Here is a 17,762-nt window from a genome sequence, read left to right as displayed (position 1 = left end):
CGCTCTCCCACCCCAGTTCAGACATGGCCATATGCAAATCAGTCTGAGCCTGTGCCTCATGGGAACAGTCCAGCTCGAACTGCCAAGCCATGCCTTCCCTGGACCGGAAACACGCTTCCTAGACCGGTTTCTGGCATTACAGCCGTCTTCAGCTAGGCTTGCTTGAATCCAGTGGCAAAGTGAGCAAAGGACTCACGTCTGTGCATACCCTGCCAACTTATGGCGAACAAAGCGGTACAAAAGGGGGTGGTGATGAACGGAGCATCTGAACCAATCAAACACTCGCACCCAGTCAACAGATCTGGGTTTAATCCATCACCGTTCTTTAGCCCACTCTCCCACTCCAGTTCAGACATGGCCATATGCAAATCAGTCTGACCCTGTGCCTCATGGGAACAGTCCAGCCCGAACTGCCAAGCCATGCCTTCCCTGGACCGGAAACAAGCTTCCTAGACCGGTTTCTGGCATTACAGCCGTCTTCAGCCAAACTTGCATGAATCCAGTGGCAAAGTGATCAAGGGACTCACGTCTGAGCATACCCTGCCAACTTATGGCGAACAAAGCGGTACAAAAGGGGGTGGTGATGGACGGAGCATCTGAACCAATCAAACACTCACACCCAGTCAACAGATCTAGGTTTAATCCATCACCGTTCTTTAGCTCACTCTGCCACCCCAGTTCAGACATGGCCATATGCAAATCAGTCTGAGCCTGCGCCTCATGGGAACAGTCCAACCAGAACTGCCAAGCCATGCCTTCCCTGGACCGGAAACAAGCTTCCTAGACCGGTTTCTGGCATTACAGCCGTCTTCAGCCAGGCTTGCTTGAATCCAGTGGCAAAGTGAGCAAGGGACTCATGTCTGAACATACCCTGCCAACTTATGGCGAACAAAGCGGTACAGAAACGGGTGGTGATGGACCTAGCATCTGAACCAATCAAACACTCACACCCAGTCAACAGATCTGGGTTTAATCCATCACAGTTCTTTAGCCCACTCTGCCACACCAGTTCAGACATGGCCATATGCAAATCAGTCTGACCCTTTGCCTCATAGGAACAGTCCAGCCCGAACTGCCAAGCCATGCCTTCCCTGGACCGGAAACAAGCTTCCTAGACCGGTTTCTGGCATTACAGCCGTCTTCAGCCAGGCTTGCTTGAATCCAGTGGCAAAGTGAGCAAGGGACTTGCATAATCCCATACAAATTTGGATTACTACTCCACAGACCCAGACAAACCTGAAGCTAATTCTGGTCTTCTAGCTCGCAGGCTTTCTTTACAGTCTTTGCAAGATAAATGTTTGTATTGAATCTATACATTCCTAATGACATCACAAAAGAAGTCAGTTATTTCTCACTAATCTCCACCTGATTATTTTTAAAGGAAAAACAAAATTCATATTAGCCTTCCCCTGACTGGACACAATATCTGTGATGTTTGGGAGAGTATGCCTGTCAGTTTAGAGTTTCTGGCTGAGATATCTCCGGTTTACACACATGCAGAGCATCTCTGCCGTCTTTATGCCTACAAACTCTGGAGGTGGTCAATCCAAGGACTAACAACATCAATAACCCCCTCTGATACCAACCTGTCCAATTCCTATTGAAAGGGTTTCTTCAACAATTGAGCACATCACACCACCTTGTATACCAATTGCCCCACCCGTTTTTAGAGATATTTACACATAAACAATCCAGAACAGTGTTAATTGCAGATATATTTGTAATATATAAAGATAGCCCCTATGTTTTTTAAAGCAAAGCATTCCCAAACTAGGCCCATGCATAAGGTGATCAATGAGAGGGTTAATTCAGAAACTGATGAGGCAGCATTTTGGATGATAAGCATAGTTAAATGAGGGAAACTATTAGTTGGCATTACATGTAATACTGTAAACTAGAGTAAACAAACTGTATACAGTTACCTGAGGTATATGAAAAATTCCGAGCATCCGGGCCATGGGAATAGATAAAGCTGATACCAGATCCCCCATAATCCCAGCCAGTAACTGATGAGGCCAGCAGTCGTAAGCAGGCACTGTGCTTTCCACCCCTGAGAGCAAATCCAATGTTCCCATGATGGCTCTGGCCTCTGACATGCAGGAATCATATACTCTGAAGCCAAGAGTCACATTGGGTAGTATGTTTGGATTCCGATTAATTTCTTCTACTGCAAACATCATGCCTAATACATCCCGGTAGTACCTGATTTGGAACCTGTATAAACAGTGAAATGTGTAAAACATATCATATGGCCATGTGTAACAATGCACTGTAACAATATATACCTCATCTCAATATATCCATCATCTCTAGCCGACTGGACTTTGGCAACACTCTCTACACAGGGTTCGCAGCTCATCTGCTCCGTCGACTGCAGACCATACAGAATGCTGCAGCCAGACTCATCCTGGATCTCCATAGACAAACCTCCACTGGCTCCCTGTTCAGAAAATATTCCAGTTCAAGCTCCTGACCCATGCGTACAAGGCCCTACACACCTGCGGACCCGCCTACCTGAACTACCACCTGACCTTCCAACCGCCCACCAGACACCTCTGCTCTTTGTCCCTTTCTCTAACCCTCACCGCCCACATCTGACGCAGCATATGTGTAGGTCACTCTTTCCCCTATCTAGCAGCGAAGAGGTGGAATAAGCTACTCATTTCATCCACACACCTCCCCATCTCTTCCAGAGTTCCACAAAATCCCTGAAGCCCTGGCTAATCAGCTAATCAACTAGACCTGCCAGTGCCTGGACCATGGGGGACATGTAGTGCTGTACAAACCTACTGATTGATTGATTATGCACAGAAAGCTTCATTCAATGTGAAGACCCTAGACCGTAATTTACATGCCCGTGAGGCACAATAGGCATTAGCGCCCGCTTTGTGGGCTTCGAGTAAAATGTGGTATTACTGAAGGTGCCACAAATGCTTGTGCGGACCCTTCTTTAATACTGATAGCAGTGCCGCACAAAGAAGTGGCACACTGTTAGTACAGCCCCTGAGGGCAGCCATTTGAAGGGACTGCACCGGCCTGCAGACGGGTTCCCAGATCCCTCTTGAAGTGCATGAAGGTTAACACCTGCAAAGTGAAAAACTGCGCAGATTTGAACCAGCCTTTCTGCATTTCGGACAGTTGTGGCTGACCTGAGGGCCATGCATTCATTATAATAAATAACACTGTCCTTGTTTGTGCACAGCATACTTGTTTAAATGTGTGCTACGGTCCAACCAGGGAAAGCGTGCATGTTGCTATGAGAATGGTTGAATAATTGCACATATTACCCTGGAGAATCTTTGAAAGTATTGATTTGAAGGCAAGTAATGTAGGAAGAGGAGGGATGATTTGTATTTAAAAGGAGAAATCAGTACAACTTAATGTCCTTATGTAGGTTTCAAGTACACATGAACAAGCCAGTCCTGGGTGGGTTAAATTCAAGTTTATTGATGAAGCAGCCAAGGGGCTGCTCTCCTGAGGCCAGTCAGATCCAAGTGGCACTCTGGGGAGTTGACTGGGTTAAGGAAATAGAACTTGGAACACGGGAGCACATGGTTCCAGAGCTGCTGCAACTCCCACAGTACAACACCCCAATCTTATGAAGGAGGAATCCTGACAAATTAAGCAATGTAAGTAATGCCCTCCAAAAATTGGGACACATGACAACCCACATTCAGCATGAATCACAAGAGAAAATGCAAGAATAGGGAAACTGTTCCTCTGGAACAACCCTCTGTAGTCCAGGCAGGCTAGAGATTTATTGGAGATTCTAACTGGGATGATCACTTGAAGGGCTTGATGGCAGAAAATGTAGACGGCTCACTCATGGATAGGGGAAGGAGCATGAAACCCTTTCCCAACAACGAGCCCCGCTCTGTTCCGATAAAGACCCTACCACCGCCTCACTACTCAGTAAAAAAAACTTGCTTTGATGACTGTCTTTGTTAGAGCATCAGAGCATACTATATAAGGCGATACATTGCAGGTAGGATCACTGGGTGTGTCACTCAGGGTAAAGTGCTGCAATTAAAATGAAAAGCCTTGGACATATCACAAGGCACTCTAACTCACCCACTGGGAGAATCTTGTGGTGCTTGAGATTTAGTAAACCACGATACTCGGCTAGGTGTAGCCTTGTCAATGAACACTGCTAAATCCCATGGAACAATGTGCATGCCCTCACTCTCAAGCACTGCTGTGTTCTCATTGGCTAAAAATAACAAGGTAATGGATGGAATACTTGAATTAATCTTAGTCTTAGACAATCACTCGGGTGCACATCCCAATCCATTCTTTTTTGCTCACCATGCCACCTCAGTTTTGACCCAGCCATATGCAAATCAGTCTTGACCCTGCTTCTCAAGGGAACAGTCCAACCTGAACTGCCAGGCCAGGTCTACCCTGAACCGAAATACAAACAACCCAGGAGCGTGTTTGCCCTAGTTAGGGCTCTTCAGCTGACCACAGCCTGGTTCGAGTGGTACAGTAACCCCAGGACCCACGTCTGGCTGGCATGGTGGGCAAAAATAGATGGATTAGGATGCGGCCCGAGCATTTGCGAATGGCTGAGATTCATTGAAGCATTCCATCCATCACCTTGTTGTTTTTGCATTTGACACTAAAGTGCACCAGGTATACCCAGATCTGGGTCCCAGGCTCACTTGCTTTTCAACCTCCTCAACAGAAATAACAGTCCAGTGTAAAATGTTAATTGTCACTTTAGATCCACGACATAGATCATAGATTTAATAAATTCTGTCTTACCTTTCTCAGGAGAGCAGTTTTTTCTCTTCCTAAGTCATTTAATAGTGCAGAGAACCTGGCCTCTACATGCTTAGCATTAGACACTAATGGTTTTCTACCCCTGAATACACTTTACAGCATGTAGAACTGTTTCTCACCCCTCACAGGAGATCCTTTCTGGGACATCTTGGAAGGAAGGTTGAAGAAAGCGAAAGTTGGAGTGAACGACAAATGAACCTCCGATAATAATGTTTCCGTCCCTAGAGAGCCCTTCCAAGGTCCTGCTGTGCAGGGCACACCCAGGGTGAAGTGATGCCTCTCTGACCACTGAGATAAGGAGAAGAATGACAGGGCAGGCCAGGCTCATCCTTAGACATGGAATGTCAATCCCTTCTACTGGCCACCTGTGGATGAAAGAGAAGGACATATGGGGGTAGCTTATCAATGTACACAAGTCAACTGCTCACTCTACAGAAGCCAGCTTATCCCTGTTTCAAAGCCAACACGATTGTACAGGGGCCAGACTCTCCCTTTAAAGAAGCCAGCATCTCACTGTTTAGAAGACAGACCTTAACGGTGCAGATGTTGACCTGTCAGTACACCACTGCACAGGAGATATATCTGGATGGGGAGCCTCACCCTGTGAGATGCTGAGTGGAGTAGCCACCCAGCATCTACAACCAAAAGCAGAAATAGGCTAAAGGCCTGATTTAGACGTTGGCGGATCTGGTCCTGCCACCACTTTTTCAGTGGTTTCTCAACCCGCCTACTTGGCGACCCGCCCACTCTATTTAGATCTGAGCGGGTCAATAGACAAAAGACCACATGAGTCCCACCAACACTGCCAGGATTATTCTTCAGCCCTAACAGTTTCAGAGGCAGAAGCAGCTAGAGTCCAGCTAGGATTCCTGCCGACCTAAATATGATGTGCCTTTCTGTCAAGCAAACTGTGGTAAGAAAACCTCCCACTACAAGTCGGCAGAATTGAAGGAACTAAGGTTTTTCCTGTTTCCATTTCCATCTTGAACCCCATCGTCCAGGCCTCTCCTTTGCTGCTTTGGCTCCACCACGAAGCTAAATGATGCCCTTGTCGCTGGGATCTAAGGTAAGTTACTTTTACAAATGTCTTACTATAAATCATGTGTTGACAATTGCTGTAGCCTAAAGTATTTTTACATTGCTCTTACATGCATTTTTTTAATATATAATGCAGTAGTGTTCATATTACAACTTATCAAAGTAAACTTAATTCACCTGGAGGAGTGTGGCTCACTGATTAGAGCGGCAGACCCTGATGCAGAGGTCTGGCCCGGGACCAGGGTTCAATTCCTGACGCGGCAGGGTCCTGAGCCCAAAATGTCCACGGACTCGATAATTCTCGCCTCGGTGCCTATTCTAATCATGGGGTCCCACGCTGCAACTCTGGGCAATAGTTGCTTAATCTCCACTACGGTGGCCCACCCGCTGCGGGATGCCTGGCTTTCACCCTGGGGATACCCAGTAGGAGTTATCTCACAGGGAAAAGCCAGGACGGGTTCCCAAGGCAAGCGCCTTGATGCGTTCGGGTGATACGTGCGCTATATAAGTCGCAATACATTTACATACATTTACCTGTACTGGCACGTAAAAACAAATATTGTTATTGTGGTGCTTGTGAATGTTGTGCTTGTAGTCCCTGTGGGTGTGTATATTATGGTGTGTCTATATTGTTTGTGTAGCGTGCAATATGTATCAAAAAAGGGCATTACACATTACCAACATATGTTTATTGTTGAAAACACGCAATAGAAAATAACTTTCCCATGCAATCTTAAGTATACACAATGTAGGAAATGAGTTCAATAAAAAACAAAAGTTAAAAAACTATACATTTTAATTATTTTTGCGAATACATTTATATTTTAAAATCATCATCATGACTATTTGGATACATATCATTAATTTCTTAGTTAAAAAATACAGGACAATTATGGGTGGTAAAGATGGTGTCTTCGACGCGCGTTTCGGCACTAGGGGGTGCCTTCGTCAGGAATTTACCATCAAATAATTTGTGTTTAAAACTGTAAAGGTGGAGATGGATCATCACATTCAGGTAGATAAAAGCATGAACTGCGCAATAATATTCTTTGGGGCGTTATCGCATCCAATAGCTAGGAGAGCTCGATGAGTGAATGCCACTTGCACGATATGTGGCATGGAGATCTGTCACAGTGAGAACGAGAACGATGTCCGGCTGTGGAGCGTGATTGCCTCCAATTACGGGGTGCGCGCAATAGGTGTTTGTGATTTATTACGACTACACGTTTAGCTTTCTGTACATGTAAATAGCGGCTCGCGGTAGGGCGTGTTTTGATTTAGTAAATCTTGCAATTTTGGTAACACTGCTAGGTAGGAGCGCTCATAGAATCTCCAGGGATCAGTACTATTCTCAAGTATTATTGTTTGGTGCTGCTAGGTGAGAAGAGGGTGGTTACCAAAAAAAACCCTAACAACCTGTTGGACTTGGCCCTTAGGGCAGGTTCACCCCTAATCTTTTTGCTTTTATTTGTGACCCTGTGTTAGTGATTTTTGGGTCTCTGCGCACTTTTTTCCTGTGTCCCAGGGTAAAGTGCGTGCGTGTAGTATGGCTGGCCTGCCCTCCCATAGGAATGCATGGGGAATGTGTGTGTCCATGTTAGTTCCTGATGCGTGGGGAGTGCAGGCTCGAGTTTGGTATGTGTGAACTCGTGAGAATGAATGCTGTGCGATGGTATGTGCGGCTTGTATGTGTCTAGAAGGGAAGTGCTACTTCTGGACATTGATGTATGTGTGCAGTGAGGGTGCTGGAGCGTGATTGGGTGGAGCTGGCTGGCATGCCAGGCTCCAGGAAGTCTGGATGGGTCTGCCCGGTGGTGAGTGTGAGATTAACATGCGTGATGTGTGGGAGGAGTGCACCTGTGTCCTGAATGGGGCTGGGTTTTTCCCAACACAATGCTGGCTCCGCCCCCTGTGGTGTGTCTAACGACCCTAGCCTCCCCAGTGAATGAAAGGGGTGGTTGGGCCATCAAGGGTACTCCCAAGCCAGCTGCAACTGGTTTTCCCCCCACCCTGCACCCTGAAACAAAGGATTTCACAGTATAAGAAGGGGCTGTGTCCCCATGAATGTTGTTCTGCTTTTGGATCCTGCCAGAGGGGCTGTTGCTGTTGCTGGGGCCAGGAGGACCGCCACTTGGACTGTCTCCCTGCCTGGAGACCCAGTGTGCTGGCTCTGGTCCCAGCCTTGCCCCCTGCCTGCCTCCAGACCTTGCTGGAGCTTTACTTTTGCCCCTAGCGCTGAAGAGCGCTTCCTTCGTGCTGCCTAGCGCTGGGAGCGCTTTATCTTTACTGCCTAGCGCTTGGGAGCGCTTATTTGCCTGCTAGCGCTTTGAGCGTTTTTATTCTGAGAGTGCTGCTCTCTTGTCCTTGGCGCTTGAGAGCGCTGCATTTGCCCGTTTTACTTTGCCATTTTAATTGGAAGCCGGAGCCCACCCGGCATTGCCCCGTGGTTTCACCGCCACAGCCCCGGGACCGAGAGAGTGCAGCCGCTGACGTCACCCGGAGAGCCGCGCTGTGATTGGTTACAGCTGCCGAAGGCTCGCCGGGCGACTCGCGCTGTGATTGGCCGCCTGCCTGAGAGGCAGGAAGCACCCGAGGAACCAGCGTCGTCGTTCTCCCCCCCCCCCCCGGGCTCCGAGGAGCGAGAGGAGATCCCCGGAGCAGAGCGAGGAGGTGAGTGGGGCCAGGAGACCGAGTGCAGGGAGGAGGGCGTCGGGGCACATTGCCGGTGCCTAACCCTCCCCTGCAGTCCACGGGCCTGAGAGAGGCCAATAGTGTTCGAGCCCTGAGAGGCTCGTGGGGCCTTCCCTTTTGTTCCGAGTCCCCCGTGAGGGACTCCAACGTTGCGCCCACATCCGTGACGAGCCCCGAGAGGCTCAGGGCATTTCCTTGTGTTTCGAGCCCCGAGGCTCCCGCCCACAGGTAATTTACGAGGCTCGAGGAGGGCATTCCTTTGTTCTTCAGCCCCGAGAGGCTCCACCGCCCAGTGGGGCGGCCGTCCTTCATTCTGCGAGCCCAGAGAGGCTCAGGGTGTCAGTTCGTGCTCAGAGCCCAGAAAGGCTCATCGCCCGCAATTGTTCTAGAGCCCAGAGAGGCTCAGCAGTGCCACAGTGGTGGTTCTTGAGCCCACGAGGCTCCAACGTTGGCAATCTGTATTTACAACTGTCCAGCACTTAGTGGACAGTTGCTACGTTTAGGCTTTGTGTTCTGGCTGCCAGCGCAGCCTTCCCTGACATTGAGACTCAGGGCATTTCAGCCCTTGCGAGGCCAGTTGGCCTGGGGGACAGTTCTAGTGTTGTGCTTCATGCACCCTGCGCAATTTATGATTTACTTACTGATGTGATTTCTGCGCAAATGTTCTACCTGCACCTCTGAATGTGTTTTAATACCTCATGTGCCATGTTCTTTAGGTTTTTATTCCCCTTTGCTAAAAGTGACCTGCTTAGAGGATTGTTTGTTATTACCTTTGCTAAAAGTGACCTGCTTAGGTAATTGTTTATGGTTTATTCCCCTTTGCTAAATGTGACTTGCTTAGGTGATTATTTTAGGTTTCCTTCCCTTTGCTAAATGTGACTTGCTTACGTGATGGTTTTCCTTCCATAGGTCCTGATGATAAGGTCCTAGTTCCCTGCGTGATTTTCTTACAGTGTTTAGGGTGGCGTAGGAGGTATTTACCCTTTACCAGGAAATCCTGGTTGTGTGCTACATGTAACTATTTTGTGTGCTACATTCATATGTTTCTGTGCTAAGTGTTATACCTACAAGTATTATTTCTAAAAAGTGCATACCCCTGACAGTGGTCCAGGTGGCCCTGTCCTGTATATAATCCCTTGTAAATCTTGCCCGTGCCTGTTGGCACATTGTAAAGTGTGTGTCTTATCTAATGTGTTTTTATTATAATACAAAGGCTATTTTTGATATAACCTTGTGTGGAGTTTCCTTTGTGGTGGGCCTAGGGTGTTGTCGCTGGGGTGTGCGCGCAAACGCTTTACACATCGCCTCCGAGATTAGCCTTGCTGCTCGCGTCACGTTACCTAGAGGGTGAGCAGGGGTTATCTTGGTGTGTAACTCCCTTGCCCTGACCTTAGAAATGGCGATCCCTGACTGACCTTGGCGTGAGCCTTGGCCGGCCGGAGGTCCCGTTTCTAACACAACCACACTTAAGTGTGGTATTGAACATAGAAGACAAAGTGATCTCACTGGCGCTCCTAAATATTAAATCAAGTCTGTATCTAGTATCCTAAGTACAACCAACTTTTACCACAAATATTTATAGTACAATTCTAACACAAAGAGTAACCAACGTCCATGGTTACAGAAGTGCACAATTACTATTCCTCAAATCCTGGTCCAAAATATCAACAATCATCCAGAATATAGGAAATTGTCCAAAATTACAGTCCACAAAGTATGCTGATAAGCGTAGAAATCTTCTTTATTCACTGGAAATCTTGAAATGATGTATCAAACTTCATTCAGTCAACAGCCAACACGTGTTTCGTCTGGCTTATCACATTAGCCAATGACTTCATCAGGGCTGTTATATAAACATCAAATGAATAACAATCAATAAACTGTCCTGCTACACTTTATTTACTAAAAGCAGTAAAAAAAAAGAAAGAAAAAAGGTGAAAATAGAAAGCGCTAAGACACCTTTATTATATCCCAGTGATTTTATGAGGAATAAAGCATAAAAGAAAGTTTCTCAACGCCACCGAGGCCATAAGGTCACCTTTATGCACACCCATTTAGTACAATAAAATGTTTATTAGTCATAATCACCTTACTATACAAGTAGGGTCACCTTACTATACAAGTAGGGTTAATCTCCGATTAACCCTACTTGTATAGTAAGGTGATTATGGCCAAGATCTAAATCTGGCCCTAAATTACCATGTGACAAGAGATTTTGGACAGGAGTATCTTTATTAACTTATGGGAGCCACTGGGACCATATTATATAGAGCAAGCTGTCCTACTCTGGGCCTCAGGCATCACCTAATTGGGTGAACTGTATGGAGACGAGAACAGTGCATCCTTATGTTCAAAGCACTGTTCACAGTGCAGACACCCACTTGTGCATGCACTGTGAATAGTGCATTAGAAAAAGATTGCTTAGCTCTCTGTTGCTTATGGTCTGCCTTTTTTTCTTCTGGCAGAGACTCAGCCTTACATTTAAAAGGGGGGCAGCGATCCCCAAGCAGGCGGGTGCAGTGAGTGCCTAGGATTCTCTTTACCACTGACAAATAGGCGCCCTGTGAGGGTCCATAAACTATGCACCATCTCTATATTGTGCGCATCAGTGTGCCTCCTGGTGTATCCTTTGTCCTTTTGCACGTCTCTGTAATGGGGTACATGCACAATGACAGAGAGCTTTTGTAAGAAGGTGCAGTATTAGTTGAGAAGGTGAGAATCAACCTAAAATAATAATCGCAGTCCTTGTTAGAGTGAACCACAAAAGTCATTAAATAAACCTGTGCTTAACCCTCTAGCAGCTTGCCACAAAGCAGTCAGGCTTAACTTAGAGACAATGTGTGAAGTATTTATGCAGCACCCAAACAGTAACAATGTGAAGCCACACATAAGAAAAATCCCAAAACTTATTTAGGAAAATAAAGAATATTTTAATACATAAAATAACACCAAAACAACAATATACCAATCAGTAGAACCTGATATTTTAATTTTTAAAGTTTGAAGTGAAAATTAGTGCCAAAACGAACAGAGCTCCAACCCTGGTTATTTGGTCAAACAGACTGGATGAAAGTCAAAAGTTAAGACCGACCATGATGGAGCACGGGTCAGTTACAGGGATCAGGTGTCACATGGTTCTGGTGTAACTGGAGCTCCTGTGGAAAGGATGGCAGGTGGCTGGTAATCCTTCAGAGAAGGGTCCTCAAGTTCCAGTGGCAGGGAATAATCCATCAGTCAGGATAGGACCTCTGCAATTAGAACACAATCACTTCAGATAAACATACATGAATGTTTTACAACCAGCCTGAGGTGGGAGTCCTTAATGAAACATATCAAACAAGAATTACTATAGGAAATTCCAGTCGATGTGAAAGACCCTTGAGCAAATACCCTTGCACTGAATCCTGAGTGCATATCCTTTAGTCTCAGCTCAGATGATTCCAAAATAATTATCTGTCCTTGTTGCGGTGATACTTCACACTACAAGTCATTTTCCTTCAGCCAAGGTTTTCATAATCATAGGGGTCCTTGACCCCCTTTTTACTTTTTGAATTAAAAAGGGATATCAAATCTAGAAGTGCAGGTTAGTGCATTAACCTGCTATCTGTTTATTGGTCCAGAATAGCTAGAGCGTAAAGCTGCAAAAAGATGGTCACAGTCAAGGCGATGTGGGACCAGCGGCGTGGACTGAGCAACCAGGATCCAGGGTTCAAGATTGTTGGAAGCTGTCTTGAAGGGCTGGAGTTGCAAGAGAGGTTTCAGGCTCCCAGCTTCCAGGCAAAGATTTCCAAGTTACTCTTACCACAAGCAGCCAGGCTCGGAACCTAAGGACAGTGCTGGTGGGAGTCACAGCTCCCACTCAAGAAGGATCAATGTGTTGAAGCCATTTTGTTTTTGGCCTCCATCTGTGACACTTATTTTGAAGGCTGTGCTGAGCTTGCAGTAGCTACAAGGCATTGACAAATGATATAAATCATACAGTATATGTGTCATTCTGCTTCTTGCTACAGTTGCACTATTATAATTGTATGCTCAAATATAGTTTTATGTCTGTAGTCAATTAATGATTGAACCCTCATCACCTTATCTGGAGTGTGCCCCATGATGGCTCCTGAGACTTGTGATACTGCAGGTCATTTACTCACAGAGACTGTCCTTATGTTGCTGTGTTATTATTGAGAATAACCAGGGCACCATAGATAGTGTCCTTGTCCTGCAACTGTCTTCTTTCATGATTCTCCTTAGACCAGCATTCTATTCAGCCCACTCATCAGCATTGTACATTATATTGGGCATAGAACATATTAATAAGTCAAAGGGGAGAGGGAGGACAAGGAGAGGAATATACCATATGAACAGCACATCTTAATCAAGGAAAATTTACAATAGATACAGATTCAATACAGTTTGTATTCTTTTAGCCATATAGGAGATTTACGCTTCCTGTTAAATTTATGTTTGTTATTAGCGATTGGTTCATGGCTATAGATAGGTGGAATTCCTCTTTCCGGAATTGAGGATTCTGGGCATTTTGCAAATCTGTCCATACTCCAGGTGTGGTCACCTTTCACAATGACCACATTTTGTGTCACACTTTTAATCCATCAGGTTCATTGAAGGACTTAAATTTGTTTTGTTTAGAAGCTGGTTTCTTTATGACTATCCACTGTCCAACTTGCAATTTTCACGCTCCCATTCTGCACTTGTTGTCATATCATTGTATGTATGTGTTCTGATGTTGCTACTTTTTTCCAATAACCTCACCTCTATCAACCCATACATGATTACCCTTGTTAAGCCAATTAGGAGTCATCTTGGAACAAGGTTTCTTATCCTTGAGCGAAACAAAGGGGAAGACACCTGAAATCGCATTAAGTATAATATGATATCACCACAACATATAACTTCCAGCTTTGTCTATGGAATTTCAAACATTGTGTACTAGTTGAATAGTATTTTTGATCATTATATTGATCCTCTCTACCAAACCGTTTGCTTTGGGGCTGTACAGGGGGGCATTGATATGACTTATAGATAAATATTTTAGAAGTTGAGTAATTTAATCCGAGACAAATTGAACTCCATTATCAGTGACTATGGGGCTAGGTATTCCTACTCTGAAAAATGTATCTGACAGAAACTCTTATAATTAGAGTTTATGTTATTAAATGACTTTTGGGTGACTCAATGGGAATGGCAATCTACAATAACAAAGATGTATGAATTCAATTCAGTTTATATTGGATGCAACAGCCTAAAAAACACACACCTATATATAATATTTAAATCATAACATGCAAATCACAAATAATTTAGACTCAACTAAAATTTATAAAACCAGCAATTCATCTTATCATTGTCAGATTTAATGGATAAACCGAAAAAATTGTACATGGAAAAAATTCAAAAGTGCTATCAATGTATTAGAAAATATAATCTAGAATATTAGATTTAAAGATTTCAATGATAAATGCTAGCAGGACATTATGCATCATGGAAAATGCTTTACATTACACAATAAAAAAAAATGTTGTATAGCCTAAACAGAGTACAAAAATGTTGCAACACTGGCAGTGATTACATCATTAGTGCTAGTTCTCAAAATTCTCAGCACAGTTTTGTATTGTCTAAACCCTAGAAGGTAGCAAAGACAAAAAGATGATGACGGAGTTTTGAAACTTTTCAGACACTCACCCCATCACAGATCAGGGTTTAATCTATCATTGTTCTTCTGCTCACTAAGCCATCCCAGTTTGGACAAAGCCATATGCAAATCAGTCTTGACCCTGTTTCTCATGGGAACAGACAAGCCAGAACGGTCAGGCCAGGTCCTCCCTGGACCAGAAACAAGCAGCCTGGGACCGGTTTTGGCGTTTCACCCCCCATCATTCAGGCTAGCTTGAATCCAGATGCAAAGTAAGCAAGGAACCGACATCTCAGCATACCCTGTCCACTTAGGGCAAACATAGCAAACAAAAAAATCGATGGACAGAGTGCTGAAACTTTTCAGACACTCATCCCCAGTCACAGATCTGGGTTTAATCCATCATCGTTCTTCTGCTCACTAAGCCACCCCAGTTTGGACCCAACCTATGCGAATCAGTCTTGACCCTGTTCCTCATGGTAACAGTCCAGCCTAAACTGCCAGGCCAGGTCCTCCCTGGATCGGAAATAAGCATCCTGGGACCGGTTTTGGGGTTTCATCCTATATCAGCCAGGCTAGCTATGCCTCTTTTCTAACACGGCTAGTCCGCTTACCCTAGCTACCACATCTTACTCAAGCATAATTTCTTTAATTTAGTCTTATAGATATATAAGCTGAAACCACCTTAGCACCTAAAACACCCCAGCGCGTTTGTGACGAGGAATTAGGTCAAAAGCTGATTTAAGGTCAACAAATTCCACATGCAAGTGGCCCTTCTCTAAAGTAACAGTTTTCCAATGAATTTCGTATAATCGAAATACTTGGTCATTTGAAAACAAATTCCTATGCACACATAATTCAATTCAAACACTGGGTGATACAGTTTTTGGTCAGGTGAGTATAACAATAAGTTATTATCCACTTCTTCTGGTATGAGCAATTTTTTCTTTATTGCTCGAGCTACAACGCGCCAGACACGTGTTTCGTCAGAGTTTAAATCGCTCTGACTCTTCAGGGCTGGAATTGAAACAAAATATATACAGTACTAAGTATTTGGTCCAAAATGTTGAGTGCATCATCCCTCTATACATGGTGGAATGATGCTACACAAAATACACAAATGTAAATTTTTTGCAATTCCAAATCTCTAGGCTAAGAAAATCTCTGCCCCAAACAAAGGCTTGAGGAACACGAGTACCGTCAAAATCTCTCATGAGAAAGATTATACTTTCCATTGTTTTTGTTCTTTAATAAACATACAAAATGCTCTAAGCGTAATGCTGCTAGATACTTCACTTGTGTCTATTGCATGCACATGCATGGGAAAGGTGGCCGTAAAATCTCCTATGCGGTAACGGCGAGCTCTCAAATGTAGCAAATATAATTGAATAAAAACAAAGTCGTTCTCTACACATTTACAGAAAGGAAAAACCTATTTCACTGAGAGTCATTCATGCACAAGGGTAAACCATATTTATGTGTCGAAATATTGTGCCCAACAAAAAGGGGGGTGACGGAAAGCCACTGAGTTCACGAGCTTGTCACGTTGGGGGTTGAGAAAAATCAAGAAAAGACCCTTCACCTGTGTTTCAAGTGTTGGTGAGTGCTTCTATCTTAAAACACAAAGGGGGCATGCTAGCACATACCTATCTTCCGTTCTAGGCGTATGTTGTAGTTCCTATTTAAAATAATGAATTAAAATAATGTCATAATGAAACTGTGGCCCGTAGTGTGATTAGCTATTCAATGCTAAAAAGAAAGGTCAATTTTATTTGCCCACTTACCGCTTGACCGGTGATAATTCCAACCCGGTAAGGGTATCAATAAGTGCCGAGATGCTTGCGATTTGTGCTTGTGTCTTGATTGAAGTGGCACGTAGCCCGAAGGGATATATGCAATAAAAATTATCCACAAAAGGCCCAGTAAGCAGATGTCTATTTACTTGTCTATGGTACATATTAAACGTGCTGCAAACCCTTTATTAAGCTCAAAACCGGAACCCCGACCGGGATTTACCACAACCCAATTATTAAAGGCCTTGTCTCTGAAATATCACTAATAAATAGATACGTTTCCGCCCGAAATCACTTATACGTCTGATGTCTCTCTAGTCGATAACCCCAACTCTGTGTCAAGTTATACCTCCTTGAATTAAACATCAATGTCTCTCATAGTTAGACTCGGTGCACAATACAGTCTTCTGGCTAGTACTATACGTATCCCGCTCCCATAATGTGGTGCCCTATATGTTAAAAAGGCTCACCTGTAGAGAAAATTAAAACATGTGTCTGAGCCGTATAGGTGAGCTCGGCGAAACTTTAGTTTCAATGACTAGTTCCTGGAGAAACGTATAAAAACATTATGTCGTTCCTAACACAACTCCATCAATTTAGTGTTAATGTTAAAAAACCCATTAGGGCTCATGTGCTTACTGTTATGCTTCACACTCTGTTTCGTAAAAGCCGCCTTGTGGAGTGGTGTGGCTCACTGGTTAGAGGCGGCAGACCCGTAAGCAGAGAACGGCCCGGGACCAGGGTTCAATTCCCGATGCGGCAGGGTCGTGGACCAGGGTCAAAACGGACTCGATAATTCTCACCTCGGTGCCTACTCTAACCAGGGAACACACTTGGCAACTCTGGGCATTAAGCTTGCCTCATCTCTACAACGGCCCCCCACAGACGCCGGGGATGCCTGGTTTCACCTTGGAGATACCCAGAAAAGGACCATCTCACAGGGAAAACCAGGACGGGTTCCCCAGCGGTCTTCAGCGCCAGGATACTCCATGGAGTCGCAGTGCGCTTTACAAGTACACCCACACATTTAATCTGAGTGTTCTCGTCAAAATCGTCCGAAAATTCCTGGACCTGAAATAACCCAACATTCGTCTAAGTACCGAATACCTAATTGTTAATCTAGAATCCTGTTTGATCCTTAGTGCAGTAATGTACCGTTTATTCCGCCTGGCCGTGAATCCGGCAACCCCCAGCACTGGTGTTTCTAAATGCGGAAATACGTGTGCCGTGCTTGTAAAAGGGAGACCCCTCCCATATTGACTGATCAACTAGACCGTTTGCAACCACTTCCGCTCTGATAAAAATGGTCAAACGGAAATTAGTCACCCGGGTATCTGATCCCATATTAAAGTACCCGTCGTCCGTGATAAAAAGTTGCAGAGACAATCTCTCAAATGTATGTTCATCGATATAGAGTAATTCCCGATAACACACAAAGGGGGCAAATTCCTGAAACTCCGCCTTTAGGCATATACCTAGCTATTTAGCTCTCCCGATGTCGACCTATTTAAATTACGTGTGTATGTGCCAGTAGTGACTGTTGTATGGATATATGGTGCTTCTTACAATTTACAGATGATTGCAGTCAGTCCTGATCCTCCCTTTGTAATTTACTTCTAGTAACATTAGATGTAGTGTCCTTGTACACTAGTATAGAGATAGACAAGGGGTTGGCAGCTATTACTCGCTTACTAGGCAACAGACCTGCCCCACAGTGGTTGCATAACAAAATGCTTATTGAAATGATGGAGCTAATCCTAAACAATAACTTCTTTCTGTTTGAAAGTAAATAGTACAAACAAAACAGGGGGGTG

The 17,762-nt window shown here is 44.7% G+C and overlaps 1 protein-coding gene across 1 annotated transcript in view; it reads right to left on the bottom strand.

Moving 5' to 3' along the window:
* LOC144762984 (extracellular calcium-sensing receptor-like) overlaps positions 1–17,762 on the bottom strand; it is a 175,180-nt gene that overhangs the window by 107,750 nt on the left and 49,668 nt on the right. Inside the window, exons 2-3 of the mRNA XM_078648297.1 lie at positions 4,902–5,147; positions 1,923–2,214 (exon numbers count right to left, since the gene is read on the bottom strand). Coding sequence (XP_078504423.1) covers positions 1,923–2,214; positions 4,902–5,147 — 538 coding nt within the window. The remainder of the gene's footprint in view (positions 1–1,922; positions 2,215–4,901; positions 5,148–17,762) is intronic.

This window comes from Lissotriton helveticus, chromosome 6 (genome assembly GCF_964261635.1).
Source record: "Lissotriton helveticus chromosome 6, aLisHel1.1, whole genome shotgun sequence".
NCBI lineage: Eukaryota > Metazoa > Chordata > Amphibia > Caudata > Salamandridae > Lissotriton > Lissotriton helveticus.
Note: the sequence above shows the minus strand (reverse complement) of the source record. Positions and strands in the feature narration are given on the sequence as shown.